The sequence below is a fragment of the Hypanus sabinus genome, chromosome 16 (assembly GCF_030144855.1).
Source record: "Hypanus sabinus isolate sHypSab1 chromosome 16, sHypSab1.hap1, whole genome shotgun sequence".
NCBI lineage: Eukaryota > Metazoa > Chordata > Chondrichthyes > Myliobatiformes > Dasyatidae > Hypanus > Hypanus sabinus.
The window spans coordinates 84,486,491-84,510,277 of NC_082721.1; the positions used below are offsets into that span (position 1 = coordinate 84,486,491).

A 23,787-nucleotide genomic window follows, 5' to 3' on the forward strand; every position below is an offset into this window, starting at 1 on the left:
ACGGGTGCATTCTATGAAGTCCTCAAGACTTCCTTGACCAACCTGATTCACCCAATCTATGTGGAAGTTAAAATCCCCCCATGACAGCTGCCATTCTGTTACAAGCCTCAGTTATTTCTTGGTTAATCGCCTCTGCCACTACAATATTTTTATTAGGTGGCCCATAGACAACACCCACCAGTGATTTTTTTTCCCTTTACTCTTCTCAATCTCTACCCAGATGGACTCAACATTCTGCTCGTTGATCTTAAATCGTCTCGCACAATCACCCTGATCTCATCCCTAATCAAGATTGCCACCCCACCTCCTCTGTCTTCTTGCCTATCTTTCCATATTACCTGATACCTTTGGATATTTAATTCCCAGTCATCTCCACCTTGCAACCAGTTTTCTGTAATGTCCACTAAATCATATACCTTGGTACTGATCTGTGCCACAAGTTCACTAACCTTGTTTCTAATACTACAGGCATTTAGATAAAATGCCCTTATACTCATTGTCCTTTTAGAATCTAGTGACCTATGCAATTTTTGCTTTTTACTTTTATGCACACTATTACTTTTTTTCTCCACTAACTCTTGCTTTGGTCTCTGCATCACTTCCCTCTTTTCTGTGTGGGTTCCCACCCCCCCTGCCATATTAGTTTAAAAGCTCCCCAACAGTGGTAGCAGACGATCTCCCTAGGACATTGATCCCGGTCCTGCCCAGATAGTACTGGTCCCACTTCCCCCTGAAGTGGTTCCAATGCCCCAAGAATCTGAAACCCTCCCTCCTACTCCACTGCTCAAGCCACAAATTCATTCTAGCTATCCTGCAGTTCCAACTTTGGCTAGCATGTGGCACCGGTAATCTGAGATTTTTATCTTTGAGGTCCTACTGTTTATCTCCTGGCTCCATAAATTCAGTTTGTAGGACCTCATCCTGCTTTCTTTGTATATCGTTAGTACCTACATGCACCACAACAGCTGGCTGCTCACCCTCCCCTTTCAGAATGCCCTGCAGCCTCTCGGAGTCATCTCTGACGCTTGCATCTGGGAGGCAACACACCATATGGGAGTCCCATTTGTGGCCATAGAAGCTCCTCTCTATTCCCCTTACCATGAAATCCCTCCCCTCCCCACCCACAACAGCTCCGCCACTCTTTTTCTTGCCCTCATGCACAGCAGAGCCACCCACTGTGCCATGATCCTGGCTACTGCTGCCTTCACCTGATGAGCCATCTCCCCCAACAGACTCCAAAGCAGTATAACTGTTTTGGAGGGAGATGAATGCAGGAGACTCCTGTATTATCTTTCTGCTACTCTTCCTGTTGGTCACCCATTCCCAATCTTTCCTTAGATCATTAAACCGCGGTGTGACCAACTCACTAAATGTGCATTCTCATCATCTCGGCTGCTCCAAAGTGAGTCCACGCGCAGCTCCAGTGCCGCCCTGTAGTCTGTCTGGAGCTGCATGTGGACACACTTGCGGCACACGTAGTCTTCAGGGACATTGTTGGCCTCCCTGAGTTCCCACATGTCACAGGAGGAGCATGGCATGAGTCTGAGCTCATCTGACATGACAGAGCAACAGGAGAAAGGGAAGAGTCCGCTGGGGAAGTCGAAGACTGTTATCTGTGAATCTCTGGAAGTTCGTTCTTTGCCTTGACCCTTCTTCACCAAAGCCCTCTCACTCTGCTACCCTCTCACTCCGCTGCCTGATGTATATGGTGGTCTTTTTAAACTCTTCCAGCTCTCTACTGGCTGATGTCACGCACCTGTGCAGTCTTGCTTCTTTTTACTCTGAGCAGTAAAATGCCTTCTCTCCAAAAATCCTTTCAGACGTTCCACTCGCAGCTGCCTTGCTTCTTGTTTCATAGATGCAGGCCCTTCAGCCCTGAGTCTGTACTGTTCCATCATCTATCCATTTAAGCTAGATGGATAGCATACCTCGTTTTATTATGCCACTGACTCATCAGCTCTCCCATATTTTACTATTCATCTGCACTCTAGGAGCAGTTTACAGCAGCCTGTTACCATATCAACCCATACGTCTTCGGGATGTGGGAGGGAACTGAGCACCCAAGGAAAACCTAACGGGTTACGGGAATGTTGAGACTCCAGGTTGGAGATGAGCATTGAATCTGGGTCTCTGGCGGGGAGGTGCAGTGGCTGCAGCTCTACCTGACCAGTCAAATTTCAATGATGCCTAGATTCTGCAGATGAATATGAAAAATTTCTCCTTCTGTAACTACATCACAACATCAATTACGTTGATGGGTGATTTAGTTCTCTTGGGTTTACTGTCATACTATATAGTTGGTTCCTTGGTGACACAACAGAGTGTTCTTACATTCTTGGGTTTTAGTCTCTGCTGGATAAATCTGTGTCCTTGGAGACCTTGCCCAACTTCCTCTATTTACCTCCAGGGGAATTAAATCATCACCTTTGTTTGACTATATTCCCAGCTTCATCACTGACAGCAAAATCCTTTGTTCCTAGTATAATCCACTGTGTTTTAAGTCCATATCATTTCATATGCTTTCCTACTGTTCTCAGTCTGTGAGCCCAGAGTTGATTTAGATTCCCATGACATCTCTGGACCCGTCAATCACAGGAAAGCTTTCCCTGGAGCATTTGGTGCAGTACTAGCAGCAACCAAGAGATGGTAGCAGTGCCCCATGGTACGCATTGAACTTTTATTCCTTAATGTTATACAGTGGTGCTTCCTTTTTGGTAGAGTAGCTGTGAGGTGACTGAGGGATACATTTTTGTCAGGAGGAGGACCCCACCCCTCCAACTTGCCTTCATACTAATGCCATGAATATTTCTGTGTCTATCTGAGAGCAGATGGGATTTAGGTATATGGTCATGCAGTTTGGGAAAGCAAGTGGAAAGGCAGTCTATTATCTAAGTGCTGGGAGATTTCTAAGGAATGGGATGTACAGGGGTCTAGACATTCTCGTGCATGAAATTTGCAGACTGGCATTTACTGTAAGGCATTTGGAGTTTCCTAACAGAAAGACTTAAAATTGTACAGGGTGTTGGTTGGGCCACACCTGAAGTACTGTGCAGTTTTAGTTCCCATCTTCAAAGAACAAACACGCATTGGAGGCAGTCTAAAAGAAGTTCACTTTGTATCTCAGGATGATGACACAAAAGTTGTGGGTGTTGTGGACAGTCTGGATGTTCGTCAGAGGTTACAGCGCAGCATCGATAGGATGCAGAACTGGGCTGAGAAGTGGCAGATAGAGTTCAGCCCAGATAAGTGTTAAGTGGTTTATTTCGGTGGGTCAAATTTGAAGACAGAATATAGTATTAATGGCAAGACTCTTGGTAGTATGGAGGATCAGTGAGATCTTGGAGTTCATGTCCACAGTGTTGTTAAGAAGGCTTATGGTGTTTTGGCCTTCATCAACCGTGGGATTGAGTTCAAGAGGTAATGTTACAGCTATGTTAGACCCCAATTGGAGTGCTGTGTTCAATTCTGGTCACCACGTTACAGGAGGGATGTGGATATTATAGAGAGTGCAGAGGAGATTTACAAGGATGTTGCCTGGATTGGAGAGCATGCCTTATGAGAAGAGTTTGAGTGAACTTGGCCTTTTCTCCTTGGAGTGACGGAGGATGAGAGATGACCTGATAGAAGTGTGTAAGATGATGAGAGGCATTGATCATGTGGATAGGCAGAGGCTTTTTCCCAGTGCTGAAATGGCCATCACAAGCAGGCATAGATTTAAGTTGCTTAGAAATAGGTACAAAGGGGATGTCAAGGTAAGTTTTTCACACAAAAAGTGGTGGGTGTATGGAAAGCACTGCCAGTGAAGGTGGTGGAGATGGATACAATAGGGTATTTTAAGAGACTTAGATAGGTACATGGAGCTTGGAAAATAAAGGGCTATGTAGAAAGGAAATTCTAGGCAGTTTCTAGAGTGGATTACAGGGTCGGCACAACATTGTGAGCTGAAGGGCCTGTACTCTACTGTAGGTTTCCGTTTCCGATCGATGGTTGCCCTATCATAGTCAATTAGATTCATGCATGTCACGTTTTGAATAAGTGAGGATCCCATGGAAACGTCCCCTCCACAGTAGGAAGCGTAGTGGTTAGAGACGCTATTAGAACTCTGGGTGGAGTTCAGTTCCGGTGCCACCTGTAAGGATTCTCTGTATGTTCTTCCCAGGTGCTCTGGTTTCATCCCTGTCCACAGATGTGGGTTAATTGGTTATTGTCCCATGAGTAAGTTAAGGTTGATTGATGTTGCTGGACGGCGTGGTTCAAAGGACCAGTGGAGCCATTTTGTGCTGTATTGCTAAATAAATAAAGAAGAGATCAAGACAGGGTGGACATTAGATGTTTTCGTCAGGTCCAAATAGAGGGCAGTGAATCTCTGGAATTCTGTATCTCTAGAGTCTAGATCACTGAGGTGGATGAACTTTTGAAAGGTTGGTGAATTGAAGGTTATGGAGAACTGGCACTGAGGAAGAGTGGAGAGCAGATCAAGCACGATTGTATTGAGGGGCTGAGTTCAAAGTAAGTTTATTTCAAAGTATGTATATGTCACCATATAGACACTTTGAGATTAAATTTTACAGGAAGATATAGAAATTCAGTAGAATTTGAAAAAGATACTTATTAGTTAAAAGTTAATAATGTTGAGTTGAAGAATCCTTGAAAGTGAGTCTAAAGGTTGTTGAGTTGTGACGTGAGTTAACTTGTCCACACTGGTTCAGGAGCTTGCTGGGTGTTGGGTATAACAGTTTTTGAACCTGATTATGTGGGACTTGTAGCTTCTCCCTGATGGTTGTAACGAGAAGAGAACATAACTTGGATGATGGAAGTGCTTAATGATGTTTGTTGTCTTGCACATAAGGTGGCACCTCTGGAGTGCAGCACTCGCCCAGTTCTCTCAGCCTGGGTTTCTGTGCTCAGGAATGTAACTTGAATCCTGAACCTTCCAACACATCGAGGTGTGTGCCCCAGCCACTTCTAGATGGTTCCCTGTAATAAAGCTAGTGGTGTCTGTGCAAGTCTTTTTAAAGTTTTGTTCCTTGTCTCCAGATCCTGAACCAGTCCAACCAGCTCAGAGTAAGACTGGGAAGTATGTGCCACCCAGTCTACGAGATGGAGCCAATCGACGGGGAGAGTCCATGCAGACAAATCGCAGAGGTGAGAGAACTGGGTTAAAACACTGCACTGTGTTTCAAATACAGTAATACACACCCACAAGATTAACTGTAGAGGGTAAATGTAGCAAAAGTTCTGCAATGCTGCCCCATACCAGAGAACATGAGCTTTGTCCACTGAGAAGCCCTTGACTCACCCATGCCTTGGAGGACTTGCAATAAATCAGGAGGGTGTGCATGGTCTATTTTCTTTAACCCCGTGTCTGATGAGTGTAGTTCTGACACTGCTGTCTTGTTCCCCAGCGGATGACAACGCCACAATCCGTGTCACCAACCTCTCAGAGGACACACGAGAGACTGACCTGCAGGAACTCTTCAGACCTTTTGGTTCCATTTCTAGGATCTACCTGGCTAAGGATAAGAACACTGGTCAATCGAAGGTAATGCTGCTAATGTCTTCACTTGGGTTAGCATTGTGTTCTCCTGGAGGTTTGAAGTGCTGGTTTGTATTCAGAGCAATTTTTTTCCCTCCCCTCCATCTTCAGGGTTTTGCCTTCATCAGTTTCCATCGGCGTGAAGATGCTGCCAGAGCCATTGCTGGCGTGTCCGGATTTGGTTATGATCATTTAATCCTGAACGTGGAATGGGCCAAGTAAGTGTTTAATAATTTGCTTTGCTACAAAGGTCTCCTGGCAGTTGCTGCTGGTGACTCCGGTCAGACTTCAGTATTTGTTAAGATATGTGCAACTTCGTAAAATGAGACCCAGTAGGATATTAATAGCACATAAACCCATTGACCACCATGTGGGACTCTTTGGCAATTTACACAAGGTGGAATAATAGATATGGAAATAGCTTATGATTAATTATAGCATTCAATACCAGTTAAACACTGGTACGGTTGTTTTCTTCTGCTTTTCCTTTTACACTTGGGGGTTATTCTGACCAGCTTAAGAATCCTAGGAAGGTTTTTTTATAATTGTGACTTATACAAGTTTTCTTTTTTTTAGGCCATCAAACAACTAAAGGTCATTGTCAGCTGAGCAAATCAATTTCAAACTTGAAATTTCATTAACATCAAATAAAGTATCTGGATTAGACATTTTCTATGCCTGATGCAAGTCACTGAAAATGAATCCTGGAGTGTCAAGTTGTTCTTCATACTCAAAGACCTTCTCACCGAAGTTCATTCCTAGCGTTGCAGATTAGCAAAACAGGTTGTTCTACTGCCTTGTTTGTGCACTAACTGACCACTGTACTAGTTTACTGCTACTGTAAAACTACCTTCGTAGGTAAGTAGAAAAAGTAAAAGGAGTAAGTGATTCTACTCTTTCCCCTAATTTCCACCCATGACATTCCTTCACCTTGCTTTTAGTTGCAGCGGAAATGGAGTGATGGGATTGCCTACAGGGAGTCAGCCTAGACCCAATGGCTTCTGAAATTGTATTACAAGTAGTGTTTTTTTTTTGCACTAAGCATGACTGAATGCAAAATTGATGAGGATTTTGATGGTGTAAGGAATCAGTCCTCTGCTCCTGCACTGTGACCTGAGTATTTCAGTTCCTTATTCTACAGTTCAGAATCTTGGATGCTTATTTCTTTTAAGTCTACTTTCAGCCCTAGGCATCTTAAAATAGTCCTAGATTCTCAATTCTATTGTCACGGGACAGTGTTCAAAAGACACTGCAATTTTTAGCCTTTAGAAGTAGAAGTTAGAAGTAGTCAAATTGCAAATACTGAAGTGCCATTTAAATTTCCTAGCCACTAATCTGGAATGAAAATAGTGACCACAGTTTTGTTACTGAAAACAACCAGTTTACCGTCTTTCAGGAAATCAGCCATCCTTAAACTTAATTTTCTGATCCATTGTGGCTAAGTTCCCATCAAGTCACTAAGAGGCATTAAGAAATGTTTAAATATTTGAAACATAAATAACTAGGTAACTACTTGCTGGCAACTGTTACTTGAGACCAAATGGGGAACAAAAGAACAATCAAACTGAATTTCACCACATCATTCCACTCAAGATATTTATTGAAATATTACAACATATAAAACTACAAGTTTATTAAACATATGAATTACCACTGCAGAAAGTGGGCAATTATTCAAATAATGTGCATTTAAAAACCACATTAAAATCCACAATGCATGACAGCACTGCACAATCAAGAGAAAATATTCATGAACTAAAAACAATATTACATCTCCAGTGGCTGCTTCACATCAGCCAGTTAAAAAGGGACATTGGTTCATTGAACAGTCACAGGAATCCCATCTTTCCTTCCTCCTGCCCTCAAATGTAGTGCACGAAGATCTCAAGTTGAAGATCAATCAGTTGCTTGTGTCCATAATCTCGAGTTTGATGGTCTCTGTTGGAAGAGTAACAGGGTATTGAATTTTGTAATCCAGCATTATACTTCAACATTTAAATGAGAAATCCTATTTCAAAAGTATAACTTCTGACATGACACACATTTATAGAAGATATTTCTGAATAGCAAGTATTACTGAAGGGAAGTAGGATCAGTTTTCCATGGCACTGCAGGAAACCAGAACCTGACTATAGAGACAAAGGCAACATCTGTGAAACTTTAGGGTGTATTTGTAGAAGTCTGTACAGTTACTTTGTTATTGATAGTCCTAAAATGTCAATAGCGCAGAAACTCAGTCCTGAGTGGTTGTTGAGTTAGCACCCAGGCAGAAGATTCCACATGAATTCCTCTAGATTACATTGATTAACCAATGCCATTGGACAAATAACATACACACATTTCCAAGATTTGTCTGAACGTTTAATACTAGAGTTCCAAGTACCTGATTCAGAAGTCAGAACTTGATAAAAATTATTCCTCCCTAGTTACACACAACTTCATTTCAGCTAGAGCTATGTCCATAAATCCTACTCTCAGCCCTGGCCAAAGATTCATTGCAAAACTACAAGGGTTCAAGATGGCTCACCACAATCCCCTTGGAAATAAATGCCTCATCTCATGACAATGGTACTTCATGTATTTTTCCAATGATACTAAAGGATGTGATGAACCAGAAATAGGAAGAAAACCTCTTCCACTTACCAAAGGTAAAAGTTCAACCCACGAAACCTAGCTGGAGATCTATACAGCTTTTACCATAACAATTTTTAAAATTATTTTATCTTATGGGTCAGTAGTCCAATTCTGACACATTTGATTAGCACCCCAAACACCATCCTGATTCAGAAATGTATCCTGGTCCTAGATCATTGCTGCACTTCAAGTCCTGGACTACCCTATTCAGCAAGCAGACAGCTCACATTCACTTCCTCAATGGCAGTCATGACTACGAAATAAATACTGGTCTTGCCAGCAGCAGTTTCCAAATATTAATAGAGAAAAGAAGCCCAAAAGGATTTGAAGGCAAATTATAAAATAGTTGTACATTTTCAAATTCCACCTCATTTACCTGTGTTCCCTTTCTTCCTTTCAAGTGCACAGATTTTTATTTCCAGTCCGATAGCTTTAGCCAGAGGAGGTGGTACTGCATTGCCAACCTGTCAATATTAAAAGCAGTAAATTATTTGGACCTTGGTGAGGAAATTTCTGAAAGAGGTGTCAGTAAAACAAGACTCTTAAGTAAACAGTATTTCAACAGATTTGCCAGGCGAAGAATGTCATGGTTATTTAACACATCCACCTTTTGGAACCAAAGGTGACTCAAAAGGGCAATGTCATGGGAGATTTTAAAATGCAGGCCGATTTGGAAAATCACGTTGGTAATGGATCGCAAGAGTGAGTTTGTTGAATGCTTAAGAGATGAACCTACTAGGGGATCAGCTATACTGGATTGGGTGTTATGTAATGAACTGGAGGCCATCAGGGAACTTAAGATAAAAGAACCCTTAGGAACCAATGATCACAATATGATTGTGTTGAACATTAAATTTGATAGGGAGAAAGTAAAGTCTGATGTAGCAATATTTCAATGGAGAAAGGGTAATTCCAGTGGTTTGAGAGAGGATTTGGCCAAAGTAAATTGGAAGGAGCTGCTGGCAGGGATGTCAGCAGAGCAGCAATGGCATGCATTTCTGGGAAAAATGAGGAAGGTGCAGGGCATGTGTATTCCAAAAATGAAATACTCAGATGGTAAAACAGTATAACTGTGGCTAACGAGCAAAGTCAAAGCTATTGTAAAAGCAAAAGAAAGGGCATACAACAAAGCAAAAATTAGTGGGAAGATAGAGGATTGGGAAGTTTTTAAAAACCTACAGACAGCAACTTAAAAAAAGTCATTAGAAGGGAAAAGATGAAATATAAAAAGCAAGCTAGCAAAATAATAGCAAAGTGGATATAGGACCATTAGAAAATGAGCCAGGAGAAATAATAATGGGGACAAGGAGGTGGCTGCTGAACTAAATGAGTATTTTTTTGTCAGGCTTCACTGTGGAAGACACTAGCAGTATGCCTGATATTGTAGTGTGTGAAGGAAGACAAGTGGGTGCAGTTACTGTTACAAGAGGGAAGGTGCTCAAAAAACTGAAAGACCTAAAGGTACATAAATTATCTGGACATAAAAGGAGGAAAACAACAAGAAGGAAATTGTAAACCAGTTAGCCTGACCTCAGTGGTTGGGAAGGTGTTAGAGTCGATTGTTAAGGATGAAGTGATGGAGTATTAGTGACACAGGACAAAATAGGACAAAGTCAGCATGGTGCCTTAAGGGAAAATCCTGCCTGACAAACTTAATAAGATTCTTTGAGGAGATTATGAGTAGGATAGATAAAGGAGCAGCAATGGATGTTGTATATTTGTACTTTGAGAAGGCCTTTGACAAGGTGCCACACACAAGGCTGCTTACCAAAGGCCCATGGTATTACACGAAAGTTACTGGCATGGTTAGAGCACTGGCTGATTGGTAGGAGGCAGCGAGTGGGAATAAAAGTTTCCCTTTCTGATTGGCTGCCCGTGACTAGAGGTGTTCCACAGAGGTTGGTGTTAGGACCAGTTTTTATGTTGTATACAAATGATTTTAGATGATGAAATAGATGGCTTTGTTACCAGGTTTGAAGATGATACGAAGATTGGTGGGGGGGGGGGGGGCAGGTAGTGTGCGGGAACAGGTAGGATGCAGAAGGACTTAAGACAGATCAGGAGAATGGGCAAGAAAGAGGCAAATGAAATGTTGGAAAATGCATGGTCATGCACTTTGGTACTAGAAATAAATGAGTGGACAATTTTGTAAACGGGGAGAAAATCCAGGAATCTGAGATGCAGAGGACTTGGGAATCCTTGTGCAGAACACTCTGAAGGTTAACTTGCAGGTTAGGTCAGTGGTGAGGAAGGCAAATACCGTGTTATCATTCATTTCGAGGTCTAGAATACAAGAGCAAGAATGTGATGCTGAGGCTTTTATAAGGCACTGGTGGGGGTGGGGGAAGAATCTCATTGAAATCTTTCGAATGTTGAAAGGACCAGACAGAGTAGATGTGGAAAGGATGTTCCCTATGGTGGGAGAGTCTAGGACTAGAGGGACGCCCTTTCAAAACGTGGAGAAATTCCTTTAGCCAAAGGGTGGTGAATTTGTGGAATTTGTTGCCACGTGCAACCGTGGAGGCCAAGTTGCTGGGTGTGTTTAAGGCAGAAATTAAAAGGTTCTTGATTGGTCATGGCGTCAAAGATTACAGGGAGAAGGCCGGGAACTGAGGTTGAGGAGATAGAAAAAAAGGATCAGCCATGATTGAATGGCGGAGCAGACTCGATGAGCCAGATGGCCTAATTCTGCTCCTATGTCTTATGGTCTTTTTCAAACAGACAGAATGAATGAAAGAAACAGCAACACGCACCTGTCTGTGTTTGTCTAAGACGTTCCCAAAAAGCCTGTACGTATCTGGGAATCCCTGGGAACGTGCACACTCTCGCACACTCACCACACGGTGCTGCTCAGGATGCAGAACACGACCCTAAAAAATTGCAACATTAGATATCTTAGTAAATACTATTTCTACATGTCCTTTCTGATTGACCCTCATGAGGTTGCTTTGTGCCTGTAAAATAATCTCCCAGCAATCTTTAGCATGAGAGCCCATACAATAAACTTTTCACCAAAAAGTTACACCTCATCATCTGTTGAATCAAAGAATGATGGATTTTTGATAAAGGGGCTAAATTGCTGCCTTAACATGAGATTCTGTAGATGCTGGAAATCTTGAGTTAACACACACAAAATACTGGAAGAGCTCAGGAAGCCAGGCAGCATCTATGGAGAGGAATAAATAGCCCAGCCTGTTCCCTTTCTAGCAACAGTCCCCCACATTTCAGCAGGAGGCAGCTGACATCAAATAGATTACTATACTAGTTATTGCCTCCCCCCTCCCCCTGAACTCACATTCCAACTACAACAAATTCAAGAATTTTCTGGTCTTTACAACGGCTCCTGGCTTTACCCAGCAAGGCAGTTCACATTTATCAGCAAAAAATGGACAGGCAACAAAAAAAAAGTCAAACTGGAGATCACGAAGTGTTCAAGAGGAGGCTGATGCCATTGTGAATTAGGTCTAACAAATTAGCTAGTGTGATGTAAATAAACCATAACAGTGTCATTCAAAACTGGGACTTCCTAAACAATAGCCCAAACAACACCAGTTTCATTGTTACATACAAACCTGCCCAGCTCAACACACCATCTATTCTTTTCCCAAACTCTAAATCTTCCTTGAGTAGCTCCCTCACAGTTAATAGGCAACAATAGTTTATGAATTTCATTTAGTATCCTGTTGAGTCATCTCACCTGTTTCCCCATCGGCTCAGGATTAGTGACCGTTGTGCTGAAAAATCCATCCCATTCCAGCCGACCGTACAGGCCAGCCCAGTGATTATGCCTGTTCCCAGTGTGGGGCAAACACCATGGAATGAGTGTGTTGAACTGTCTGTCAGCTGGATCACATTGCTTACCTACAAACCAAAACAGCAGCTATGAATTATTCTGTTCCATAGGGACGGTCATCGCAGCATTTGTGATTTAAAAAAAATCCCATTAAAATGAGCAATAACATCAGTAATGTGATAGCCAAGAAAAGGTTAATGGTAAATTTAAATCCAAGCAAATTCTCCTGGAAGATAAACTGATCAAACTTTGCATCTTTCACATGTTAGCAAGGATACCACAAATATAAAATCTAAAAAAGTTAAGCTCATGAAGTATTAGATGGATTAAAAAAAAACTTCTTGTTAACCTTGCTTCTATCTAATCTCCTAGATAAGGCCATGCATAGACACTTAACGTTCTAGAGATCTGATTCACATTGGTCTCTTTTTAATCACCCCGGGTGACCAGGCTATTCAATCCAGAGCCGTGCACAAGAACATTACAAATAATTGTCTGTGTAGCCTTTAATATTGAAAGGGGAATTTAAGTACTGGATTGGCCAAGATTTTAATTGAACAATGTAACTGGTTCAGGAGCAATCTAGAATTCTATTCATTCCTTGCATATGCTCCATATGCAACTTGAATGGAGAATTTTAAAATTTCACACCATCAGAACATATTTCTCCAAATCACAATACTAGATGGCTGACTCTTTATCCTTATACTATACTCCCGGAGTGTCACAAATTCCGCAGCAAAGAGCAGTATCCAGTTGTAATCTTAGCAAGGCCACATAACTATAATATCAATTGTCACCTCTCTTTATTCCTTCTTTCTTAAAGTGGTAATGTACAAAGGTACATGAATGTATATGGAAACAACTATCTCCGTGTCAGATTCTGCAGTTGCTACTTCCTCCACTAACCTTCTGCACAAGAGCAAACTCCACGTACAGCACCTGTGCTGCTATGTCCGTTCTTTTTGTCACGATGAGTGTACCTCAGCTTTTTCGTCATGGTGCCATCAGAGAGTCGTACCTCAATATTTGGAAGATCACGCCAGTCAGACCCTGGGGCAAGGGGAATGTGACGCATTCTGCCTGCAACCAAGGCACTCATATCCTGTAGAGGGGGAGGGAAAAAAATAGGTATTATGTTGGGGAGTGGGTGGTGGTGGAGGAGAAAGAGAGAGTAATCAGAACAGTTTACATATTGTGATCAGGAGAGGCCTTTAGAAGTTTGGCATTAGAAATGACTGAAGTCAATGAAGCCAGAGAATTACTTGGCTTCATAACTGTGTGAATATACAAATTTGAAAAAAATATATTAAAGGCAGACCAATATTTCTACAGCATCTTTCAGAATACCCTTTGCATTCAAGGAAAGACATTTGAAACTTCATCAAAGTATAATGATAAATACAGCAGCTTGTTTGCACTCAGAGCTCCCTACAAATGTAATAGTCATCAGATAATATTTTATAGTTGAAAAATAAATATTAGCACCATGGACTCTGTTTTATCCAAAAAGAACTCCCTCAACATTGTACCAGGACATCAGCCTGTATTTGTGCTCAAAAATCAAAATTGAAACCACACGTTCAGTCTTGGAGGCAACAGTGCAAGTTACAATTACACAAAACGTTTGTGAGTTAGTCACACAGGTAAAGACTGAAGATGAAGAAAAATCTGGAGATAAACAAAGCTGAATTGATTTTAGCTGTTGACCCAGACTTCATTTCCAATTTGTGTCTGGCCAACAAGGATTGCAAGCTTCTTTAAGTGATATTAATTCTGCAGGGAATGGCTGAGATTGTATAAAGCCCTCCTACCTTACAGATATGGTCCCGCAGAATGGGCTGGTATTGTGTGCCCCGAATCTGCCGCTGAAACCAGGACTGTGGTTCTCCATTGTACGAGATTTCCAACGCTGATGCCCCATTGCGAATTTCAGGCAGATCAGACATGGTATCTCTTACAGTGATGGTTCTGTATGGAGCAGACTTTGTCCTGTGAAAGATTAAATTTTTTTGAAATCCTTCATCTAATGTCATTTCGCATCAGCTATTATATCAGATAAAGCTCCCACAGTTCATTTGGTATCTGCATCATATGGTCTGGTACTGGACCTTTCAAACCACAAGATCTCAGGTGCAACTAACACCCAAAGTTAAAGTTAATCATCTTCCGCCAAGAGACAGTGAATCGTACAATACGAGTCCCAGGAGGTAATAATGTGATGCTACATATTTGCAGAATGGAAGAAATTCAAATATACTGCATTTTCTAAAAGATTACATTTCTTTTTTTTAAAGTTCAAAGTAAATTATCATAGTTTGCACAGTGCCTATAATAAGTACTCACCACCCCCTTGGAAGTTTTTATGTTTTAGTATATTACAACACTGAATCACAGTGGATTTAATTTGGCTTTTGTTAGACTGATCAACAGAATAAGACTCATCATGTCGAAGTACATAATTAGTAAAATGGAGATCCCATGTGCAGTCAAAGTGTTTCGTTTGACTGTAGTAAAAATACACCTGGATCTGGAAGATCCAACTGCTGGTGATTCAGTATCCTGGCAAAAACTACACCATGAAGTCAAAAGAACACCCCAAGCAACTTTGTGAAAAGGTTATTGAAAAGCACAAATCAGGAGCTGAACACCAGAACACTTCCAAATCACTGAATATCCCCTGTACAGTTAAATCAATCAGGAAATGGAAAGAATATGGCACAGCTGTAAGTCTGCCTAGAGCAGGCCGTCCTCAAAAACAGCGATCATGCAAAAAGGTGACTAGTGAGGGAGGCCACCACTGATAACTCTGGAGTTACAGGATTCAATGGCTAAGATGGGAGAGACTGCACATACAATTGTTGCTCAGGTGCTTCGCCAGACAGGTTTATGGGGGAGTGGTAAAGACAAAGCCGCTGTAGAAAAAACTCACATGACATCTCGGTTAGTTTGTTGCAAGGCACGTGGGAGACTGAAGTCAGCTGGAAGAAGTTTCCAAGGTCTGATGAAACCAAAGTTGGGCTTTTAACCCATCAGACTAAATGCTATGTTTTGCATAAGCCAAACACCACACATTATCAAAAACACACCACTCCTGTGATGCATGCTGATAGCAGCATCATACTGTGGAGATTCTTCACTACAGCAGGCTCTTGAAGGCTTGTGAAGGTAGAGGGTAAAATGAATGCAGCAAAATACAGGGAAAATCTGATGGAGCCTTCAAGAGAACTGTAACTTGGAAGATCTGTTTTTCAGCAAGACTGACCCCAAGCATAAAGCCAAAGCTACAGAGGAATGGTTTTAAAAACAAAGTTACTGTCCTGGAGTGAGTGAGTCAGAGTCCAAACCAATATCCCATTGAGAATTTCTGGCTGGATTTGATAAGGACTGTTTACTCACCATCCCCATGCAATCTGACAGAGTTTGAGCAGTTTTGTAAAGAATGGGGGGAAATTAGTGTCCAGATGTGTAAGGCTGATAGAGACCCGTTCACACAGACTCAAGACTATAACTACTGTCAAATACTGACAAAGGCAGGGTGAATACTATGCAATTATTTTGTGCTTTATATTTGTAATTAATTTAAATCACTTTGTAGAGATCTGTTTTCACTGACACAATTCTTTTGTTTGATCATTTTCAAAAAAGCCAAATTAAATTCACTGTGATACAATGTAGTACACCAATAAAACCATGAAAACTTATTTCCAAGGGGGCTAATACTTTGTACAGGCACTGTACATCATCATATACAACCCTGAGTGATTAATTTTCTTGCTGGCAATCACAGTAAATACAAGAAACACAATAGAATCAATGAACCCAACAGGGTGACCACAATGTGCAAAGAAAACATGCAAATAAAAACAGAAAAAAAAAAGAAAATAAATAAACAATGACAGTCAAGAACACAAGATGAAGACTCCTCGAAAGTGAGACAATAGGTTGTGGGAACAATTAAATGATGAGTGCAAGTGATGTTGAGTCAAGTTATCCTGTCTGGTTCAAGGCTACACGAGTCAGCAGGTTAGAAGAATGCAAGGTTATTATATGAATGGAAATTGAAGTGGTTTAATGGCATAAATATTATTGACACTGATGGGTAGCTGTGGGAGGGGATGTAAATCTAAGGTTAAATCTCAGATATTAAATGTATTCAAGCCTGAGATTTTTAAACTATAGTGAATTCGGGGGTTATGGGCACTGTGTAAGAAGTAGTGTTGATGCCAAAGATCAGAACAACCATCTTATTGAAAAGCAGAACACATTTGCCCTTTCTTTTTTATGTCTGCCAGTTAGCCCCCTGAGAAAGTGTGCATGGGTAAGTCACACCTAACGAAGTGCAGTGGAACTGCCTTTAATGTTCACCTTCAAGACGAATAAAAATTGGCTTGTTGGAGGAGTAAATGAAAGAGGAGAACCACTAAAGGTATTTTAAGAGCAAGCAGCAGCATCATCTTTGAGAGGAGAACTGTAATGGCCAAAAGAAAAAAGGTTCTGTGGAGTACGTATTAGAGAGTGCAGAGGATATGGTCAGGACCGGAGAAGTTCAGTTATACAGAAAGGTTAACTAATCTGGATAGGACTACCTTGGAATAGAAACGTCTACATGGAAGGTTAAGTGGATGCATGCAAGATCACAAGAGCCTAAAGAGGTGTCAATAATCAAGGCCATAGATTAACATTGTCTGTAGAAGAAACAGAAAAAAAATCATCTTGTTCAGAGAATTATGGGGGACTGGAATTCACTGCCTTACCAGATAGCTAAGAAAGTTCATCACATTCAATAGGAATTCTATTGAGCAGTTGATAAACCATGACCTACGGGTGGGCAGGTAGGGGGTGCATGGATTAAAGAGATGTGAAACAGATTACGTGATTTTACCTGGTAATGTTGCTGACAAACTTCTTATCATCCACTGCAACACTGAGCTGGCAGGCTCTTGGAGCAAATACATGCAAAGGTTCTGGGAAGAGTGGCAGCTTTTCTCCAGGGGCAGCGGCCAGAACAATAGCTCTCCGGCGAGTCTGGGCAACTCCATACTGACCAGCCTGATCGAACCAAAAAACATTAGAGAGGTCAAAGAGAAGCAGGTCAATTATTGTGAACTTCTAAAATGCTCAGCATCACTGACCTTTACCAATTGTATTCAGTGAGGGGATTAACCCACACCCTCTTATTCCACGGGAGTCAAGCTGCTACACTATACAAAAAGCTGCTCAGAATATCAAGGACCGGCAGGGTCTGTACACATAGACCTGGGTAAGATCCCCACTTATAAGCATCTCAATGTTTAGACAGCCCCCAGGTTATGCAAGGATTCAGCAGTCTGTAAGCTGATCTTTCTGTATTTTTATAGTGAGCTATATCTCACTCTAATGTACTTGCTACAATTCATATTAAAATCAATGAATAATTATCATTGTTACCCATAATTAAGCGAATGGAACATGTACTGCTTCCAGTCATTAATGATCATATGAAACATCACTGGCTTGAAAAATGCTTTAGAAGTATATGGGAGAATGTGTCTTAAGTGAGTTTCCATACCTTATTTGTAACCCGAGGAGCCCCTGTACATTGTCCATCCCTAAATGCCGTGGAGTCAATTACCTTGTGGGTCATTTCAAAGGGCAATTAAAAATCAAGCACACTAATGGGTCAGGCCAGCCAAGAATGTCAGATTTCTTTTACTAAGGTACCAATGAATGTGAGATTTTACAGCAATCAGGTTGTCTCATGGATGCAGTAACAAAGTCACAAAGTTATTTTAATGTACAGTGGATTCCCGTTAATTGGGACACATTGGGACCAGTACATTTTGGCCCATTTAGCCAATGTTTCATGAAAATAGATAAAAAGGTATAAAAAAGACAAATGAGCTATTAAAATACAGAACAAATCAATACCAATAGAATTACAGTACTATAAAACTATGTATGAGTTCCTGATAGTTGTCAATGGAGTAATTCATCCAGTATACACAATGAACAAAATCAACACACATCCAGTGTTGATAATGGACTGCCTTCATATAATGTTATTGATGATTGCATCTTCTAGATATTGATTTTCATTGTAACATTCAAGATGACCGTCAATACCTTCAAATTTGAAATTCCTAACTTGCAGTAAAATCATTTTTTTCATTCCCAGCCAATTCTTGAAACTCCTCGAAGCCTGACTACCTGAAACTGCAGTGAGCAAAGCAGTTCTGAACTGTCTTACTGTTGATCTCTCGCCAACTATTAGTGACAAAATTCACTGCTCTGCTTTATAATACAGACACTCGCAATTGATGCTAGTTAGACCTTATTTGGCAAGAGTCTCCTGTCCCAAATAAGCACAGCCCTGATCAACTGGAATCCACTGAATTTAATTTTATTTGTTAGCATGTGGTTTGATCCCCCATTCCCAGAGCACTGCTCTGGGTGTACTTGACCACAATGGGCTACAGCACCCTAGAGCAGGGCAAATGTGCACATGGTATCCAGAATTAGAATGATTGATTTTGTTTTAGTACATCCTCATAACATCGGCCAGACAAGAAGCCTCTTGCTATTTTCTAGGCTCACCAATGAAGGAGCAACACTGGGCTGTGGAAGTGCAACTCAACAGGAGAGTGCAATAACCAAATACAGAGATAGGAATCTTTCTCAAACAGCACACCTACTCAGTGACAAATACCTGAATAATTCAAGAACATGTTTTTAATTCTCTTTTTTTAGTCTAGTACATGCAAGGGAATTTCAGAAATACATAATTAGTAATTTAATAGTCTCACACTGGGAAACATTATATTTAAGTTACTGGGTATGGATGGGTTCTGTAAAAAAATCATTCCGCTAGTACTTTGGCAGAAAAAGAGAAGCTCACCTGCAGCACACCAAATGTGCACTGGTAGCCCATTCGCACAAGACATCGTAGAGTTAGCTTCAAAACCATGGAGCGCTTGAACGATACAAAGTTCCTCACATTTTCTAGGAGGAAAAACCTGGGCCGGTAATAGTCACAATAGCTGTAAGATGCAAGAATAAATGCAATTTTTAAAGTTGTGTATAAGAAACAAGTCTGAAAGTAAACCACCTCAGTAATCACCCAAGGAGGATGAAAAGCAAAAATAAGCAAGTTCTTTATATCAGAAGTGGTTGCACTGTGGGGAAACTAAGATGACGATAATATCTCCAACAAAGTAATCGGTTAAATATCAAGAATACAGTCAACCATCCAAGTTTTTTTTACAAGATCAAATCTGATCCAACTAATACTTCAGTCATTGTAGCTTTCCAGAGCAGAGTACAAGGTAAAAGAGCCTTAAAAGTCAGTTCCTTGCAAACACTTTCCCAATTGATCCTTTAAATAATTTATGACCTCAGAAACGTAGCCCAAAACTTGCAATTGATTTAAATACCAAGATGCATCATTCTGTAATTAATAAAAAGTAATTTCTATTGCCCCTTTGAAGAGATCCCAGGACCTAGTAAATTAATTTTTTTTAAAGATGTGATTGTGTAATATAACAATTTCCTCAGCATGTTCAAACAAACAGCAAATTATATCAGCTAGAAGTGTAAGGAATAAATATTAGCCAACAGACATTGTGCAGTGGGATCCCTGGAGATCAGAGGGGAGTCATCAGAACAGCAACGTTTTCGTCAGTGGAACAACTCAGCACTGTACAAGTCAAGAGCCAGGACAATGGAACCAAAACCCAACTTTTGATTCTGCTAGGAGTGCTGTCAACTGAGCCAAGATTTACACCGATCTGTCTGACTGGTTAATCAATGAAGAATGGAGATTACTGAAACAAACGTTCCATTAGATATACATAGGTCCACCAACTATTACACTGACCTGAGATAAGAGACTACGAGGGAATTCTTGAATTTAGAGTATGTGCGGGAATTGAAGCGATTCATTCCACTAAAGCCCTGGCATGGAGGGCCACCACAAAGCAATTCCACATCGCCCTTTTGTGGCAGTTTCTGTCCCAGTGAGTTGGTCTTCTCCCCAGCCATGACAAGTTTCAAGAGAACGTTGCAGTCCTCCGTGAAGACGGTTGCACCAGGATTGTTCAAGCGGAAGGCTTGGGCTGCTGGATCCCACATCTCAATGGCCCAAAGGGTTTCTGACAGACCTGTGCACAAAGGACAATTATTTTCATGTTAAATTTTTACAATTAAAGAACATCAGTGCACACGAAGTGGCCATTTACTTGCGAACTGCAAAAGCTCACATATACATGTTCACTGAAAATTTAAAACATCGATTGGCTTCAGCAATGTTAATTTCCAGATTGAGTTGAGTTATTCCAAATCCTGAATTCGCTATCCAAGTGTGTGGGGTAGGGTGCTCTACAAATGATCAGGTCTACGAAGATTTACAATAAAAAACTGGGCAGCAGGGTGCTGTGCAATTAGAATGCAAAGAAGTGAATAGGTAAGAGTGAAGAATGGAATATAATGTGGTTAAATGATAGAAACAAAAGTTTTTAAAAACTATTTGTCTGAAGTATTCTCACAGGAAACTGGGCATTGTTATATACAAAATAAATGACCAAGTACATCAAGTAATTAGGAATAGATAAAAGTGTGTTGGCCTTTTTGCTGGATAATTACAATAGCAAACATCTTGCTCCAATTATATAAAACCATGATATGGCCACATCTGGAAACACTGTGTACAGGTTTGGTCAGCCTTAGAAAAAAAAAACTTGGAATATATAAAATGCAGCCAAAGTTCAACAGTTTGGTTCCTGGATGGTGCGTCTGTCATACAAATATAGACACAGGTGACCAAGGGTAAGCCTTGTATTCTCAAGATTAGGAGAATGAGAGACGATGTCAACAAAGTGTACAAAATCCTTATCGAACTTGGGAAGGTAGATTTTTGTTGGCCTTTCTTCTGGTTGAGATGTCTAAAACCAGGCATCAAAGTTGCAATGGTGTTTAGGCCCATCAGGGTTGAGGTAAAAAAATGTCCTCACCAAGAGGGTAGTCAACTTTGGAATTTCACTACTTATGGTAACTGTGGTGATTACATACCTGCTCAATAGAAATTTGATTAGCCTTTTGATATTAAGGGAATCAAGAGACATGGGGTTAGTGCACTTCATCCTTGCTAAACGAACCTGCCTGATGAAATCCTTCTGACAGCCCACCACAGCCTGAGAAAACATCAAGGCTGCGAAGTTTCTCAAATTTGTTGTCGATTACTTCTGGTTCTGTGTGTTCAGATTCTGTTGTAGATTTTGCCTTTCCTTTGCCTGTAAACAAAAAGAAGTAATTAGCTGCTGCTTTTGATAAAAATCCTACAGATATGACCTTAATTACCCCTGATTTCTGAGTCCAATCAGTACAAGATGATTTACCCCTCTACAATCCATCACACGTCCACGTACTTAACCTAACATTTTAAATGTTCCAATTGAACCACCATCCTACTCTTCTGGCAGCTCATTCCACACTCTCACCACCCCGAGTGAAGAAGTTCCCTCTTAAATATTTCACCTTCTGCCTTAACCTATGACCTCTAGTTCTAGTCTTACCCAACCTCAATGGAAAACGTCCATCGGCATTCAATTTTTGTCCATGAAACATCTCAATTTTTCATACCTCTATCAAATCCCTCATTCTCCTATGCTTCATGGAATCTATTCTCTCCTAATCTATTCAACATTTCCTGATAACTAGGATCCTCATATCCCAACATCCTTGTAAATTTTCTCTGCACTCTTTCAATCTTAATGATCTCTTTCCTGTAGGTAGGTGACCAGAATTGCACTCAATACTCCAATGTCCCCAGATCCCTTCGTTTTACTGCACTCCTCAGTGCCCTGCCATTCACTGTGCAAGTTCTACCCGAGCAACACACACAAAATGTTGGTGGAAGGCAGCAGGCCAGGCAGCATTTTGTGTGTGTTGCTTGAATTTCCAGCAACTGCAGATTTCCTCGTGTTTGAAGTTCTACCCTAACTTGTCCTCCCAAAGTGCAACACCTCACACTTGTCTGCATTAAATTCAATCTGCCATTTTTCCATCGTATTTTTCGATCCGGTCCAGATCCCGCTGAATTGAAAGCCTTCCTAGCTGCCAACTACACCCTTAATCTAGGTATCATCTGCAACTGCCAACCTAATTTACCACATTATCATTCAGATGTGGATTAGGGATTCAGCAATAAATAAAACTTAATCAGCCATTCCAGTTTCACCCATCATTCTAATACTCTCCTCTTCAGATTACACTTCCTCCAAACTTTTATCAAATTGTTTCAGCCAGTATAATCACCACCATTTGTATAATTTAATCTCTCCTGGTCTTTGCCCCTACACATTTACACTGCGACATAAAACTTGTTTCGTTTTTTAAAAACTTTTCACAGTACTGATGGAAGTGCATCAACCTACAAGATTACGTTTGTAATGTCACTAATTAGTAACATTGCAAGTGACCAGCAAGCTCTAAACACCATACCTTTGCCTTTCCCTTTACCCTTGCCTTTGTTGGCTGAGCTGCGGGCATGGTTTGGGGGGTCTTCAAAGGATTTCGTCTTTGCATTGTAGGCCTGTGAAGTAATGACAAGTAGATGTTTTGAGGACCCAAACACAATGATCAAAGTGAGTACATTTTCAGAAGCATCTTTTTAGCTGCATTGTTTTGGTATCCATGTCTATCTAAAATGGACACTAATTTAGCACAAGATGATATGATGTTGAACAGAAAATAAAACTTTGTCTAAAATACACCGTGATACACAGTAATGGAAAATGGGGGTATACTATGCACATCTAGGAGTGGATTTGCATTCTGTGTTGAATGCAGTGATATGAAGGGAGTTATTAGCACAACCATCTATGATCATCTTTTAGATGATCAGCATTCAGCATCTTTGCAAATTGATTACAGAGACAACTTATTTATAATTAGCACCTAGTGAGTCCTCTGGATACCTCAAGGCACTTTACAGCCAATCCAGTAGTTCTGAAATGTATTCACTATTAAAATGTTGGAAAGGTGCAAGGCAATCTCTTCACATATCCTCACCAGCATCAATTAAGTAACAAAAAAAGTGATCATTTATTCCTTAACCAACGTATCTTTAAAGTTTCTGGAATAGCAGCAGTGGGTTTTATTTTATAATTTTGAAAGGCAACCAAACTTCAGTTTGTCTCGTATGTGAAAGCCAAGCAGTTGCTAAAGTAATACGAGGATACAACACAATGGGAATGAAGCAATACCACAAAGCAGGTTTTTAGTACTTAACGGGTAATTCTGAATTATGGAATCCAACAGAATACAAAAACCAATCTGAAAGAAGGAACATTATTTTTAAAGATCCCAGCGTTATTTGTATTGTTTTCCTGCCACTTGTATTAACAACCATTAAAAAATGAATTATGTATCTAATCAAAATATTTTCTAATAGATCTTACTTCTAAGAAATAGAATCTGTCTGGGCCTCCAGCACAGTATTCCTGAATGGACATAGAGAGATCTTCTCCATATTCTACAGTACAGCGTCCTTGGATATCTTTGAAGTCCACAGTAACTTGTTCATCACTCCAGTATAAGAGGTTGATATCAGTGTGGTAACTAGCTTTAAGGCCCTTGTGCGTGTTCTCAGCTCTGTAAGAAAAACCATCAATCAATGCACCCTAACTCTCCAAGCAATGCAAAGTGCAAAGCAAATTTACTTTCAAAGTACAATAAGATCACCATATACAACCCTGAGATTCATTTTCTTGCAGGCACAGTGACTGTCCATAATAGTTGGACTGTAAAGCCTGTTACTGTGCTTTATCTCTAAATAAAAACCAGCCGT

The 23,787-nt window shown here is 40.7% G+C and overlaps 2 protein-coding genes across 4 annotated transcripts in view; one reads left to right on the top strand and one right to left on the bottom strand.

Moving 5' to 3' along the window:
• eif3g (eukaryotic translation initiation factor 3, subunit G) overlaps positions 1-6,202 on the top strand; it is a 32,997-nt gene extending 26,795 nt beyond the window's left edge. For both annotated transcript variants that reach the window (XM_059992330.1, XM_059992331.1), the window contains 4 exons: positions 5,038-5,145; positions 5,406-5,542; positions 5,648-5,754; positions 6,113-6,202. In XM_059992330.1, the coding sequence (XP_059848313.1) occupies positions 5,038-5,145; positions 5,406-5,542; positions 5,648-5,754; positions 6,113-6,128 (368 nt within the window). In that variant the 3' untranslated portion in view covers positions 6,129-6,202. The remainder of the gene's footprint in view (positions 1-5,037; positions 5,146-5,405; positions 5,543-5,647; positions 5,755-6,112) is intronic.
• A 147-nt stretch (positions 6,203-6,349) lies between these two features.
• Positions 6,350-23,787, bottom strand: part of dnmt1 (DNA (cytosine-5-)-methyltransferase 1) — a 71,743-nt gene continuing 54,305 nt past the window's right edge. Inside the window, exons 23-34 of one of the 2 annotated variants that reach the window (XM_059992327.1) lie at positions 23,399-23,591; positions 22,440-22,530; positions 21,095-21,229; positions 19,819-20,101; positions 18,841-18,982; positions 16,849-17,015; positions 13,778-13,955; positions 12,873-13,068; positions 11,868-12,031; positions 10,924-11,040; positions 8,547-8,634; positions 6,350-7,474 (exon numbers count right to left, since the gene is read on the bottom strand). In XM_059992327.1, the coding sequence (XP_059848310.1) occupies positions 7,437-7,474; positions 8,547-8,634; positions 10,924-11,040; positions 11,868-12,031; positions 12,873-13,068; positions 13,778-13,955; positions 16,849-17,015; positions 18,841-18,982; positions 19,819-20,101; positions 21,095-21,229; positions 22,440-22,530; positions 23,399-23,591 (1,792 nt within the window). In that variant the 3' untranslated portion in view covers positions 6,350-7,436. The other variant, XM_059992329.1, reaches the window with a different exon arrangement.